At 40.0% G+C, this 15,777-nt stretch overlaps 1 protein-coding gene across 4 annotated transcripts in view; it reads left to right on the top strand.

Moving 5' to 3' along the window:
- The window catches only part of LOC130078482 (ubiquitin-conjugating enzyme E2 Q2-like), a 29,742-nt gene extending 18,007 nt beyond the window's left edge, over positions 1–11,735 (top strand). The window contains exons 4-13 of one of the 4 annotated variants that reach the window (XM_056243995.1): positions 1,427–1,483; positions 2,173–2,313; positions 6,008–6,092; positions 6,183–6,243; positions 6,324–6,414; positions 6,802–6,860; positions 7,390–7,438; positions 8,234–8,329; positions 10,670–10,736; positions 11,603–11,735. In XM_056243995.1, the coding sequence (XP_056099970.1) occupies positions 1,427–1,483; positions 2,173–2,313; positions 6,008–6,092; positions 6,183–6,243; positions 6,324–6,414; positions 6,802–6,860; positions 7,390–7,438; positions 8,234–8,329; positions 10,670–10,736; positions 11,603–11,634 (738 nt within the window). In that variant the 3' untranslated portion in view covers positions 11,635–11,735. Of the gene's footprint in view, positions 1–1,426; positions 1,484–2,172; positions 2,329–6,007; positions 6,093–6,182; positions 6,244–6,323; positions 6,415–6,801; positions 6,861–7,389; positions 7,439–8,233; positions 8,330–10,669; positions 10,737–11,602 lie in introns of all 4 variants that reach the window. The other 3 variants (XM_056243993.1, XM_056243996.1, XM_056243994.1) reach the window with 3 other exon arrangements.
- The last annotated feature ends 4,042 nt before the right edge of the window (positions 11,736–15,777 follow it).

The following is a 15,777-nucleotide window of genomic DNA, read 5'->3' as shown; positions in this document are numbered from 1 at the left end:
AGGGACTCCGTTATAGGAGCTCGGTTATAGGACCTCAGTTCTAGGACCTCGGTTATAGGGGCTCAGTTATAGGGACTCCGTTATAGGGGCTCCATTATAGGGACTCCGTTATAGGGACTCTGTTATAGGAGCTCCGTTATAGGGACTCCGTTATAGGGACTCCGTTATAGGACCTCGGTTATAGGGGCTCCGTTATAGGACCTCGGTTATAGGGTCTCCGTTATAGGACCTCGGTTATAGGGGCTCAGTTATAGGGACTCCGTTATAGGGGCTCCGTTACAGGGACTCCGTTATAGGACCTCGGTTATAGGGGCTCCGTTATAGGACCTCGGTTATAGGGGCTCCGTTATAGGACCTCAGTTATAGGGACTCCGTTATAGGACCTCAGTTCTAGGACCTCGGTTATAGGGGCTCAGTTATAGGGACTCCGTTATAGGAGCTCGGTTATAGGGACTCCGTTATAGGGACTCCGTTATAGGACCTCAATTCTAGGACCTCGGTTATAGGGGCTCAGTTATAGGGACTCCGTTATAGGGGCTCCATTATAGGGACTCCGTTATAGGGACTCTGTTATAGGAGCTCCGTTATAGGGACTCCGTTATAGGGACTCCGTTATAGGACCTCGGTTATAGGGGCTCCGTTATAGGACCTCGGTTATAGGGTCTCCGTTATAGGACCTCGGTTATAGTGGCTCAGTTATAGGGACTCCGTTATAGGGGCTCCGTTATAGGGGCTCCGTTATAGGACCTCAGTTATAGGACCTCAGTTATAGGGACTCCGTTATAGGGACTCGGTTATAGGGACTCAGTTATAGGGACTCCGTTATAGGACCTCAGTTATAGGGGCTCCGTTATAGGACCTCGGTTATAGTGGCTCAGTTATAGGGACTCCGTTATAGGGGCTCCGTTATAGGGGCTCCGTTATAGGACCTCAGTTATAGGGACTCCGTTATAGGGACTCGGTTATAGTGGCTCAGTTATAGGGACTCCGTTATAGGACCTCAGTTATAGGGGCTCCGTTATAGGACCTCAGTTATAGGGACTCCGTTATAGGGACTCGGTTATAGGGCCTCGGTTATAGGGCCTCGGTTACAGGGCCTCGGTTACAGGGCCTCGGTTACAGGGCCTCGGTTAGAGGACCTCAGTTACAGGACCTCAGTTATAGGACTCATTAGGTCTTATTATATTTTATATCTGGCCATTGGATTGCGGTCCAACTAATGAAGTTCATCATAGCCAACATGTTAAGTTCATTGATTTCCGAATTTGTATTTTAGAATTATAATTTAATTCATACAACAGATAATTTCAATAGAATTGCACTGATACTCTGCTGTATATTGCCCAAGTACATAATATAATGACAGATGAGCAAATAAATAAATAATTAATTTATGATGTTTTTTTACAAATGTCTTATCCTGTAGCTTGGGACCACGGATGAGGTCACATCAGAGGAGGAAGAGGAGGAAGAGATGGGAGAGGTTCGTATCCGGTTTCCTCATGTTGTTTATGATGTGTGATCGTTAGGGTTGGGTATCGATTTAGATGTTCCAATTCGATTCTATTCTGATTCGCAAGCTCTCAATTCGATTTCGATTCCCGATTCGATTCTCAATTCGACTCAATGAATATAGATTTAATATAAATCCTATATTGATTAAAAAAGAACAGTGAACATAAGTTTACAGGTGGTTTTACATTTAAGATAAAACAATCATAAAACCTCACAGCATTAGCTGTAACATGGAGGCTGCAAGCCTATGATCAATGCAGGAAAACTAATACTGGCTTTTGGGTGATACTTAAATTCTGTCATCATTTATGAATGTATTCATCATGTATAATTTTCTTTCTTCTGTTGAACACAAAAGAAGATATTTTGAAGAATATGGGTAACCAAACTGTTTTTGATCTCCGTTGACTTAATTATTTATTTTTTTCAATACTATGGAAGTCAATAGGTCCCATCAACTGTTTGGTTGTAGAAGACTAGTAATAAGATTAACGTTAATCTTATGTTCAATGTTTGCGGAAAAAATATTGAAAAAATGTGTGGACTTTGAGAATCGATTTTGAATTGACCACATTTAAAAAAATATATATATATATTCGAAAAATTTATTTTTTTGGCCAGCCCTAGTGACCTCATCATATACATGTTCTCTGTCAGCAGGACATCGATCTGGAACACTATGAAATGAAAGAGGAGGAGCCGGTGGATGGGAAGAAGTCAGAGGATGATGGGATCGAGAAGGAGAACTTGGCCATTCTGGAGAAGATCCGCAAGAACCAGAGGCAGGACCACTTGAATGTAAGTGCTCATTCGGTAAGGTCACTTTCCTCATGTTTCGGGGTTCTGGTGGGGTGAAATAGAGGCTTTTGTTCGAAGCAGTAGTTTCACAGTCCTGATTAGATGGAGGTTGAATGATTATGAGAAGGTTCAGTCTAATGGCCTTCAGAGTGATTGATGTAGTTCCTTTTGAAATGAATTGTTCATTAAGTCAGGCAAGCAAACTACTCCTCTTCTGACGAAAGCTTCTGTTTTGGATCTTGATTTTGGGTTGAGATTTGATGACTCGAGACTTCAAAATTGACCATATTCATAAAAGGAGATTTTTGAATATTTATGTGTTATTTTTATATTTATTACTTATATTAACCACCATTTCCAGAAAATTAGCACGATTGCAAATGTGATGTTGACTTTATACGACAGTTCAGTAAACACAGTGAATATTGTGATAAGTGACATTTTATTTTGCTCTATTTCTCCAAGGACAATAGTTCCAAACAAGCCACAGCAAAAGAGTTACGCGTCTATGTGGCAATAACGTACAGTGGTGTTTCGTCAGTCACTAAACTCATCCGGGGTTTTAAACAAATCTGTTCAGTGACTTGACTTTACTTGAATTTACTTGAATTTACTTACTTGACTTGACTTACTTTACTATACTTACTTTACTGACTTTACTGACTTTACTTTACTTACTTGACTTTACTGACTTGACTTTACATATTTTACTTTACTGACTTTACTTAATTTACTTGACTTACTTGACTGACTTGACTTGACTGACTTTACTGACTTTACTGACTTTACTTACTTTACTTGCTTCACTTGCTTTACTTGCTTTACATACTTTACTTGCTTTACATACTTTACTTGCTTTACTTACTTTACTTGCTTTACATACTTTACTTGCTTTACTTACTTTACTTGCTTTACTTACTTTACTTGCTTCACTTGCTTTACTTGCTTTACTTACTTTACTTGCTTTACTTGCTTTGCTTTACTTGCTTTACTTGCTTTACTTACTTTACTTGCTTTACTTGCTTTACTTGCTTTACTTTTAAATTCATCTGGGGTTTTAAACAAATCGGTTCAGTGACTTGACTTGACTTTACTTGAATTTACTTTCTTTACTTACTTGACTTGACTTACTTTACTGACTTTACTTACTTTACTTACTTTACTTACTTTACTTGCTTCACTTGCTTTACTTGCTTTACTTGCTTTACTTACTTTACTTACTTTACTTGCTTTACTTACTTTACTTGCTTTACTTGCTTTACTTACTTCACTTGCTTTACTTGCTTTACTTGCTTTACTTACTTTACTTGCTTTACTTACTTTACTTGCTTCACTTGCTTTACTTGCTTTACTTACTTTACTTGCTTTACTTGCTTTGCTTTACTTGCTTTACTTGCTTTACTTACTTTACTTGCTTTACTTGCTTTACTTGCTTTACTTTTAAATTCATCTGGGGTTTTAAACAAATCGGTTCAGTGACTTGACTTTACTTGAATTTACTTTCTTTACTTACTTGACTTGACTTACTTTACTGACTTTACTTACTTTACTTACTTTACTTGCTTCACTTGCTTTACTTGCTTTACTTGCTTTACTTACTTTACTTACTTTACTTGCTTTACTTACTTTACTTGCTTTACTTGCTTTACTTACTTCACTTGCTTTACTTGCTTTACTTGCTTTACTTACTTTACTTGCTTTACTTACTTTACTTGCTTCACTTGCTTTACTTGCTTTACTTACTTTACTTGCTTTACTTGCTTTACTTACTTTACTTGCTTTACTTACTTTACTTGCTTCACTTGCTTTACTTACTTTACTTACTTTACTTGCTTTACTTACTTTACTTGCTTCACTTGCTTTACTTGCTTTACTTACTTTACTTGCTTTACTTGCTTTGCTTTACTTGCTTTACTTGCTTTACTTACTTTACTTGCTTTACTTGCTTTACTTGCTTTACTTGCTTTACTTGCTTTACTTGCTTTACTTGCTTTACTTTTAAATTCATCTGGGGTTTTAAACAAATCGGTTCAGTGACTTGACTTGACTTTACTTGAATTTACTTTCTTTACTTACTTGACTTGACTTACTTTACTGACTTTACTTACTTTACTTACTTTACTTGCTTCACTTGCTTTACTTGCTTTACTTACTTTACTTACTTTACTTGCTTTACTTACTTTACTTGCTTTACTTGCTTTACTTGCTTTACTTGCTTTACTTACTTTACTTGCTTTACTTACTTTACTTACTTTACTTGCTTTACTTTTAAATTCATCTGGGGTTTTAAACAAATCGGTTCAGTGACTTGACTTGACTTGACTTGAATTTACTTGAATTTACTTTCTTTACTTACTTGACTTGACTTACTTTACTTTACTTACTTGACTTGACTTACTTGACTTACTTTACTTACTTTACTTTACTTACTTTACTTACTTTACTTTACTTCCTTGACTTTACTGACTTTACTGACTTTACTTACTTTACTTCCTTGACTTGACTTACTTTACTTCCTTGACTTTACTGACTTTACTTACTTTACTTCCTTGACTTGACTTACTTTACTTCCTTGACTTGACTTACTTTACTTCCTTGACTTGACTTACTTTACTTACTTGACTTGACTTACTTTACTTACTTGACTTGACTTACTTTACTTCCTTGACTTTACTGACTTTACTGACTTTACTGACTTTACTTACTTTACTTCCTTGACTTGACTTACTTTACTTCCTTGACTTTACTGACTTTACTGACTTTACTGACTTTACTTACTTTACTTCCTTGACTTGACTTACTTTACTTCCTTGACTTGACTTACTTTACTTACTTGACTTGACTTACTTTACTTCCTTGACTTTACTGACTTTACTGACTTTACTTACTTTACTTCCTTGACTTGACTTACTTTACTTCCTTGACTTGACTTACTTTACTTCCTTGACTTGACTTACTTTACTTCCTTGACTTTACTGACTTTACTGACTTTACTGACTTTACTGACTTTACTTACTTTACTTACTTTACTTCCTTGACTTGACTTACTTTACTTCCTTGACTTGACTTACTTTACTTACTTGACTTGACTTACTTTACTTACTTGACTTGACTTACTTTACTTAATTTACTTGACTGACTTACTTGACTTTACTGACTTTACGGACTTGACTTTACTGACTTTACTTGATTTTAAACATCCTGTATAGGTTTTTAGTTAATTGATGTATTTTGACACACAATTTGACTGTATTGTAGCATCACATTTTCTTTTCTTTAAAAAGGGGTAATGCTTTACGAAAAGCTCTTATTCATTAACATTTAATGCATGAACTGACAATGAACAATATTACATTTATTTATTATTTATAATATATTTACATTACATACAAATTTATTAACCGTTGCTTGTTAATTAAAAACTTCTTATTAGTTCACAGTGCATTAACTAATGTTACATTTTAACATGGATTGTTATTTCACGTTAGCTAATGTAATTACCTAATGTTAACAAATGAAACCTGATTGTAAAGTGTTACAGTGAATCTGAAATCTTCTAAATGACCCGTCTTGTGTTCTCTGAGCTGTCGGCTCCCAGTGCTCCTCAATCTGAGCTGTGGGATTCATATGAGCTCGTGTGCGTCGGGGCAATAATGCGTCTGATTGAGTGAGTGTGTTCTCTCGGGTCCTTTAGGGCGCTGTGTCTGGATCAGTTCAAGCGTCGGATCGCCTCATGAAGGAGCTCAGGGAGATCTACCGGTCTCAGAGTTATAAGAACGGTTTGGACACCTGATAACTGATACACATGAGTGTGAATGAACGAGACGCCACTGGCAGGTCTTCTTATTCTGCTTTACTCTGTTCTCCAGGAATCTACTCAGTGGAGCTGTTCAACGACAGCCTGTACGAGTGGCATGTGAAGATAAGAACGTAAGAACTGGATTTTCCCATTATTGCTTGTTAGTTAAGAGTTTTCAGAAAGCTGAATGTGTGTGTGTGTGTGTGCTCAGTGTGGATCCAGACAGTCCTCTTCACAGTGACCTGCAGGTGCTGAAGGAGAAGGAGGGAATCGACTACATACTCCTCAACTTCTCTTACAAAGTGAGTTCGCTGGCCGTGTGTGTGTGTGTGTGTGTGTGTGTGTGATGGGTAGGTTTAGGGGTCGGGTTAGTGTAAGAGAGGACAGAATATACAGTTTGGACAGTATAAACCCCATTATGTCTATGGAGAGTGAAGTGACACAAAGATAGTGAACGTGTGTGTGTGTGAGAGAGAGAGTGTGTGTGTGTGTGAGAGAGCGCGTGTGTGTGAGAGAGAGAGAGTGTGTGTGTGAGAGAGTTTAGCCTTTAGTTGATAATACATTGTAAATAAGGTGACGACAATTTACCTTCCATAATTGTTCAACTTATTTATTAAATGTACAAATGCTTGTATGTACAATTTAAATGTAGGTTTTTCCAGAATAAGTGATCTCTCTTGTGTCTTCAGGATAACTTCCCGTTCGATCCTCCGTTTGTACGAGTGGTTTCTCCTGTGCTTTCTGGAGGGTGAGTCTCATGAGGCTTTCGTTTTTGCGTTATTCATCCTATTTGTGTTATTGTGATGCATTTTCTTTATGATATTATTAATGTGTATATATATATATCTTCATAATTATTTATTTATTTGTATATAAAGTTTCAGGTTAACTGTAGTGTGTGTGTGTGTGTGTGTATATAAAGCCCAGGTTAACTGTTGTGTGTGTGTGTATATAAAGCCCAGGCTAACTCTAGTGTGTGTATATAAAGCCCAGGTTAACTAGTGTGTGTGTGTGTGTGTGTGTGTGTGTGTGTGTATATAAAGCCCAGGCTAACTGTAGTGTGTGTGTATATAAAGCCCAGGTTAACTGTTTGTGTGTGTGTGTGTGTGTGTGTGTGTGTATATAAAGCCCAGGCTAACTGTAGTGTGTGTGTATATAAAGCCCAGGTTAACTGTTTGTGTGTGTGTGTGTGTGTGTGTGTGTGTATATAAAGCCCAGGTTAACTGTTGTGTGTGTGTGTATATATAAAGCCCAGGCTAACTGAAGTGTGTGTTCAGGTATGTTCTGGGTGGAGGAGCTCTGTGTATGGAACTACTCACTAAACAGGTGTGTTTCTGTTCACTACTCAAGATTCAGACACATCCGTTACGCTTCCTCAGTTCTCAGACCACTTCTGCACTCAGGACACTTCCAACAGTCCTCAACTTAAGGGTCATATCATGCATTTATTTAAAATGCAGTCAAACCAGATATAATTGTTGATTTGTTTCACTAGTGTGATCAGGACACTATAGCTCATGTGTGTGAGTGAGGAGAGCAACATAAAGTAAACTGACATATTACACCCAATAACTCTTCACACAGACACTACCAGTGACATTTACACACATTTGGGGCCAAAGATTACTCACACACTTTGAGCTGATCATGTTCTGCTGAAGTGTGTTTTCTGTAATTGCTAATGCTCTTTTACACACACACTGAACAACATGAAGCATTGCTTGGTCACTGGTTGAGCTAAACTGGTATTATCTAATTGTGTAGTTAAATTTACCAGCTGACAGATATTCAACATAATTCATGTGTGAGAGTCTAACAGAAGGACGGACAAAACCAGTCAAATATCCACTGATCTGAGAACTCTGAGTTCTGCTCATGTTTATAAACTATAAACGCTGATGATGTGAGAAATGTTGAAGTGTCTGAATAAGTGTTGGTTTGACTGTATATTTATATTTATTTCTTCCTGATGTCCAGTTGTTTTAAACTGTTTTCAAAGTGCATCAAACTCTTGAATCTGACAAAATGAGTGCTGTAGTGTCCTGATGTACAGATGCATGTGACTGAGATCGTAAGAGAAAGTGTGTGTGTGTGTGACGGTCATGTGATCTGTTTCCTCAGGGCTGGAGCAGTGCCTATTCCATAGAGTCTGTCATCATGCAGATCAATGCCACACTAGTCAAGGGGAAAGCAAGAGTGCAGTTTGGAGCCAATAAGGTAATCACACTTAAAGGGTTAGTTCACCCCAAAACTGAAACTCTGTCAGTAATGACTCTCCCTCATGATGTTCAACCCCGTAAGACTGTCGTTCATCTTCGGGACACAAATGAAGATATTTGTGATTAAATCTGAGAGCTGGATCACTCCTCCATAGGCTTCTAAGGGATCGAAACTGACCGGCCCAGAAAAGTTATTAAAGACATCGTTAAAATAGTCTGAGTGACTACAGCGGCTCAACCTTAAAGTCCCTGTAAAGTCAAAATTAAGTATGTGTTTTGAGTTTGTCACACCACAGAAAAATGTGTTATTAGTCACCCAGCCAAATTTGAATGATAAAAAAAGCCAGCAAGTACATAAAATAAGCTATCAAAATCTTGAAAAAATGAGCAGTATTCTCTGCTCTCAAACGCTGGGGGCGTGTCCACTGGCTGCGCTGAAACCACGCCCACTCACGGGAAAGCTGCCGACTCGCCACACTGAACCATAGACTGAACTCTACAGCCGGAATGGATGCTCGCACGGTGGGCACGCACTGCCGATGATGGCACCAGTTGTCGGCGCGACGGGAGGATGATGGCTGAGGCGGGAGTCGGTTCGGCCCCATTCACCAGTAACAGCGGATTATCAGTGAATCCCAGTTGTCTCCGACGAAAGTTTATAAAACTATCCCGTGTAAAATGATCACTTACAGAGGCGGGTTTTGGCGGTGATCCTCAGCTCTCCATCAAAGGTGGCTCTTCACAAAATGAATCCACTTCTTGATGTAATCGTTTTTCGGAAATTAAAATAAGGACACCGATCTGTTTTGTATGTGATCCGGTGATCGCATTCAGGTAGTACGCATTTCCGTGACGAAGGCATAGCTAGTAGCTAGCAATCTGTAGGCTGTGTTACTAATAATAGTACTGACAGTAACTCGCGATTGAGCGCCAAACTGATGTGAATGTGCTCTATAATATTGTTAGGAGCGGCCAGCCTCAGTGCGTCATCAAGTAGGGGCGTGTCCAGGAGCTCAGGGGCTCCAGTGCGTCATCAAGTAGGGGCGTGTCCAGGAGCTCAGGGGCTCCAGTGCGTCATCAAGTAGGGGCGTGTCCAGGAGCTCAGGGGCTCCAGTGCGTCATCAAGTAGGGGCGTGTCCAGGAGCTCAGGGGCTCCAGTGCGTCATCAAGTAGGGGCGTGTCCACGAGCTCAGGGGCTCCAGTGCGTCATCAAGTAGGGGCGTGTCCAGGAGCTCAGGGGCTCCAGTGCGTCATCAAGTAGGGGCGTGTCCAGGAGCTCAGGGGCTCCAGTGCGTCATCAAGTAGGGGCGTGTCCAGGAGCTCAGGGGCTCCAGTGCGTCATCAAGTAGGGGCGTGTCCAGGAGCTCAGGGGCTCCAGTGCGTCATCAAGTAGGGGCGTGTCCAGGAGCTCAGGGGCTCCAGTGCGTCATCAAGTAGGGGCGTGTCCACGAGCTCAGGGGCTCCAGTGCGTCATCAAGTAGGGGCGTGTCCAGGAGCTCAGGGGCTCCAGTGCGTCATCAAGTAGGGGCGTGTCCACGAGCTCAGGGGCTCCAGTGCGTCATCAAGTAGGGGCGTGTCCAGGAGCTCAGGGGCTCCAGTGCGTCATCAAGTAGGGGCGTGTCCACGAGCTCAGGGGCTCCAGTGCGTCATCAAGTAGGGGCGTGTCCAGGAGCTCAGGGGCTCCAGTGCGTCATCGAGCCCTGTTTTAGCCCCGCCCAGAAAATCCGGAAAATAGCAATGGTGAAAAACTGTTTAACGGTCTAACTCCACAATTCAGTAATTCACAGTTCACAGTCTTTGTAATATGTTTTAGCAATACATTTCTAACATTTATAATGTGTTTAGAATTTTTTTTTGAAATTGCCTTTACAGGGACTTTAAGTTTATCCAGCGACGAGAATACTTTCTACACACAACTTTCTAATACAAACAATAACGACTATATTCAACTATGCATTTCCTTCTCTGTGAGCCTCGAGTGAGTTCACGAGAGCCACGAAACACACACACACACACACACACACACACACACACACACACACACACACACACACACACACACTGTGGGCCTCGAGTGAGTTCACGAGAGCCACGACACACACACACACACACACACTGTGGGCCTCGAGTGAGTTCACGAGAGCCACGACACACACACACACACACTGTGGGCCTCGAGTGAGTTCACGAGAGCCATGACACACACACACACACACACAAACACAGAAAGTATTCTCGTCGCTGGATGGCAGCAGGGATCGTCCTGCACTTGTTTCTCGGATGTAAGGTTATATATTAAAATGTAGAGACTAGAATGAAGATTTGCTGTGTGTTTCAGAACCAGTACAATCTTGCCAGAGCGCAGCAGTCGTATAAATCCCTGGTGCAGATCCACGAGAAGAACGGTGAGAACCACAGCTTCACAAGCTCACACGTTTCCTTTTAATGTCACACACACGGCTGCACAGAACACTGCTGAAGATCATTGGACTGAACAAACATCTTTATTAAAGACCTTTTTAAACACCATCCAATGATTGGAGGAGTGCAGTTTATTTCCTACTTGCTTTTAATTTATACACTTATACATTATACAGTTAAGTACGGAGTAATATTATTTAACAGCATGTACTTGCTATATAATTAGGGTTTAGCTTAGCATTTATTGCTTGTAATTATGTAAAATGTACTGTTATTACTATAGTAAGTATATGTAATATAACAAGGAGACTAAAATAATGTTACCAATTTTTCTGCCAAAACAAATTTATTTTTTATTTTATTTGGTAACACTTTATTTTAGTGTTGTTCTGACATGTAGTTACTATAGTAATAACAGTAAATTATGCATAATTACATGCAACTAACCCTTAATTTAACCCTATAGTAAATACATGTAGTTGCTTAATTTTACTCAGTACTTAAATATATAATTACACTGTAACACTGACACCTTAAAATAAAGTGTAACCAAAAAAATCTTGGTACATTGTAATTAACAAACCGAATCATAGATATTTTTGGTCAAAAATTGAGTTGATTTGGCTTTTAGAAGTGTGTATATCTGCTGCAAACGTGTTTAGTGCGCTGTAAACCAGCAGACATGGACTACACACACACACACACACACACACACACACATACACACACACACAAGTCAGTCTGTCTTCAGCAATCGAAAGTTTTGATTTCATGGGGAGTTTAGGAAAGAGGATCTGAGCAACGTGTGTGTGTGTGTGTGTGTGTGTGTGTGTGTGTGTGTCTCCCACAGGCTGGTACACACCACCGAAAGAGGATGGCTAGAGCGAGAGATCACACATGAACATGTATCCTGCGGTGGACATCTCTTTGTTCCCGTTCCTCCTCTCATCCCTCTGTCTCTGCCACGTGTGTCCCGTCACTTCCACCGGGTCGAAGAAGCTCGACTCCCATCCACGGGAAAAGCTCTTTTTCTTTTCTTTTTGTTTGTTGCTTTATCATCTCAGATAATGTCATTATTCCTGCGTTCCTGATCCGACATCTCCTCGGAGAGAGCGGCACGGGTTCTGACGGAGCGGACTTCCTCGTGTTCAGAACGATCCGGTGTTTGGAAGAACCTTTAGAGCCCTGCGATGCGAGACACATGACGGACGCGCTCCGAGTCTCTGGGTCTGGGAAGGGTTCGGAGCCGTGTGCTGGGAACGCTGGGCGGTGACCAATAATGCCTTAAAGGAGGAGAACGGAAAAGAAAGAGTGTTTGTCTCGGTCCAGTGTTTGTGTCGGCGCTCTCGGTCCCGACGCCGTCGACGGGGTTTAGAATATAATTCCTGCTTTTCCCGAGCCGTTGAACGCACTGGGAAGTGTTCGGCTGTGAAGGTGCCGTGTGGGACAGTGTCCGCTTCACTTTTTCGTTTGTTTAGGTAAATTAAAAATAAATAAATAATGCCACTCTGACATCAAGCCATAGATGGAGCCCGTAGGTTTAATCCCGGAAGACGTTTTCCAGGATCAACTCAGCCGTAGAGCGTTTGAATAGAGAGATGTGTTAACAGCTGATTCCAGATCAGCCCGTCACTCAGCCGGAGAGCGTTCAGACAGTTCTGCACTGTTAGCATGCTTTGGTTATATTGCTTTTTATTTTCCCTTGTTTTTTTTTCTTTCATTGTAAGTGTAATTTTGACCATGTACAGTACAATTTGTAAACTTGCATCAAGTTTATGAATAAAGAATTTTAAGAAATACATCAGTGTAATCTGTCATGTTGTTTGCGGTGTTTAATTCCATCACACGCTTAACTCGATCAATCATTGCTTTTCCTAAAAAAGTGTTTTTAAAAATATATATATTTATTTTTTGGTTGCACCGATACTGAATTTCTCCACTGATACCGATGACATTTTTCTGCCCTCTTTTGATTGACAGGATATAATGGGCTCTGATTATTGGCTGTTTTTATCGATGGCCAATAGTGCAGATAACCGCTTTCATCGGTGATACATCAGTGCGTGTTGACCTGGGCTTTACACACACACACACTCTACTGACCAAAGTAACGCCTGATAAACAAAGTAAAGTTACATGTTTATTTTATTACCAGGCAGTTGTGAGGCAAGAGAAATGCTAAACCAAAAATAAATGCATAATTCTTTCTGCCTAGATTAATTTAATGTAATCACATTATGATGATTTTATATGAATCCTGTTCAAAATGTGTCTTTTCTCACATTGCAACCCAGTGTTATTTAAGTAGCATTGATCTCAGGGACGTGCACAGGGGGGTTGCTCAGGTTGCCCGGGCAACTGCCCATATGCCCTTCTCGACTCAGGTTGCCCTTCCGAGAAAGAAAAAAAATCGTACAATGGATGCAGAATTTCACGTAGGCCTATATTAAAATAATAAAAAAAAAATAAAAAAAATCGCAAAGCCTCATTCACTTCCATTCGGGCACCGAAAGTGAAAGTCAGTAAGGGAAGGGCAAACTGTTTACATGGCTGTAGCGCTGCACGCGACCATAGACTGCACGCGACCGGCGTAGGGCCACGCAAATTACTTAAGGCCCCGCCTCCATCTCGTGTCATAGCGCGTCAATTAATGTGTACAACATCCATGACAAAATGAAGCGACACTATCCTTCTGGTCACGAAAAGAGGAAGAAGAAAAAAACCATGAGAGTGAATTGCGGGAACAACAATCAGGTAAACTTGTGTTCTCTGCTCTCTAAGTTTGATGTCAGCAAAGTTTGATGTTTTTCGGTCTTGCTAACCTAGCTGGGCAGGCAGTGCATCTCTTGCATCACTTTGTGCCTGACAAAAGTGAGAGTAAAATACAATTATTTATTACGTTTGTTTTTGATAAACGACAAAGTGCAACGGTGTTTGTTTACTGCAGCTCAGAAAACATAACCACGTCGTGTGTGTTATCGTGCGTTCAAATGCGCGTGCACGAAATGAAACGCGCATTTTTCAAGCAGAAATATGTGGAGACCAGACATACTGTACAATATATGCACGTGAATGATGGCACTCCCAATCAAAGTACACATTATACTTTTAAAACAAGACACTGATTATCTAGTCTCAGTGTTAAAAACTCTAAACAACTGCACTAATTATGCAAGATAGAAAGCAATGACAATTTGACATTGATTGACTATTGATTTATAGGCTATATTGAATTTAAAATGTTGATTAGCTGGACATACTGGTCAATATGGATGCACATCCCTCAGTAAATAATAACCATAAATCAAGAATTGCTTCAACATGCATAATAATAAATAAAAAAATCATACTGATGCCGAAAATGCCCAGGCTGTAGAGAGAACCAAAGTTAATCCCAAAAGCCAAAGCTCAGGGTTATAATTTATTATTTTCTTCTTATTTATGTTTACGTTAATATTCACTTACTTAATAATATTCACTTGTTATCTTAACATTCTATAGAAAATACTCTATTCAATAAATATTGTTTGTTTGAACCTCATTCTGTTCTATACTATTGTTGTACTTATTCTTTGACTGTTTTGTTTAAAGGAGGGAGGATTGTGCCCCTTTTTCAGGTCAGAGCAACTGCCCCACAAAATTCCTGTGCACGTCCCTGATTGATCTATTCTATTATAGTTTCTGTTTTGATTTAAAGTCCCCCTGTGGTGTAAATCCAGCGTTTAATGTTGTTTATGTGTCTATGTGGTGTTTTTAATACGCTGTAAGACACACCATGTGTAAGTTCATAAGTCGACAGCATTGCTGAGTATTTTCTGCTTAAAACTGCAGTGAACCAAAGACAGTCTCAAAAACACGGTTTGAAATCGCTGGTGTTTCTGACGTCACAAACGAGCTTGTAACCAATCAGATCAACGTGTGATCGTCAACCAGTGGATCTCTGAGCTGAGGGAGTGAGTGGAGGCGGGGCTCATTTGCATATTCATAGAACCGCGCATACTAAATGAGGCAAGGGTGTTTTAAGGCATTTAGACTTTTTTTAAAGGAAAAAACATTTAAATATGACATTTTGGTGATCATAAACGAGTTTTAAGGGATACAATTATTAACTACGGGGGACTTTAAATTTGAAAGTTTTAGTAATTCTGAGGCTCTTTTACTTATTAAATGTACCAAATATGGTACTTGTATCCGATGACGTGTAACTTTCTTCACATTACTTTTTCAACACGGTCACAGTCACTATGCCCTTTAATCTCGAACGACTGCTGGGATGAAGATGTTCTGTGCTGGCACACGCGTGTGTGTGTGTGTGTCCACCAGGGGGCAGCATCAGCCCAGCGAACCACAGGACTTACTTTCTGTCTAATATCCCCTCATTCCTTCATAGTCGAGTGTGTGTGTGTGTGTGTGTGTGTGTGTGTGTGTGTGTGTGTGTGTGTTTCAGCCGAGTGTGTGTGTGTGTTTCAGGCGAGTGTGTGTTTCAGCCGAGTGTGCGCACTAAACAGTGCAGTCCGGCATTGAGATGCATTGATGTTCCTGTGCGTTCAATACGATGCTTTTAAGAGTCCTTCTGAGAAAGACTAATCAATCTCAGAGTCCTTTATCGACAGTCTTCTCCAGGCGGATCCACACTTTCTTCTGGAAATCACTCGAGCTCTCGAACAAACGCACAACGGAAATTAATGATATGATGAAGTATCGTCTGGATTATTAAACCATGTTTCTGAATCTCTCCACGAGGTTAATAACCGATTGTTCAAATAACTCCTAATTATACACCAGTCAAAAGTTTCAGATCGGTACGATTTTTAATGTTTTTTAAAGAAGTCTCTTCTGCTCACCAAGCCTGTATTTATTTCATAAAAAATACAAAATAAAAAAACAGTAATATTGTGAAATGTTATAATGTAAATCAGCTGTTTTCTATGTGAAAATACAGTAAAGTGTAATTTATTCCTGTAATCAAAGCTGAATTTTCAGCATCATTACTCCAGTCTTCAGTGTCACATGATCCTTCAGAAA

Source organism: Rhinichthys klamathensis, unplaced genomic scaffold (assembly GCF_029890125.1).
Source record: "Rhinichthys klamathensis goyatoka isolate OS25496 unplaced genomic scaffold, OSU_Roscu_1.1 h1tg000886l_1, whole genome shotgun sequence".
In the NCBI taxonomy this organism is placed as follows: Eukaryota; Metazoa; Chordata; class Actinopteri; order Cypriniformes; family Leuciscidae; genus Rhinichthys; species Rhinichthys klamathensis.
Note: the sequence above shows the minus strand (reverse complement) of the source record. Positions and strands in the feature narration are given on the sequence as shown.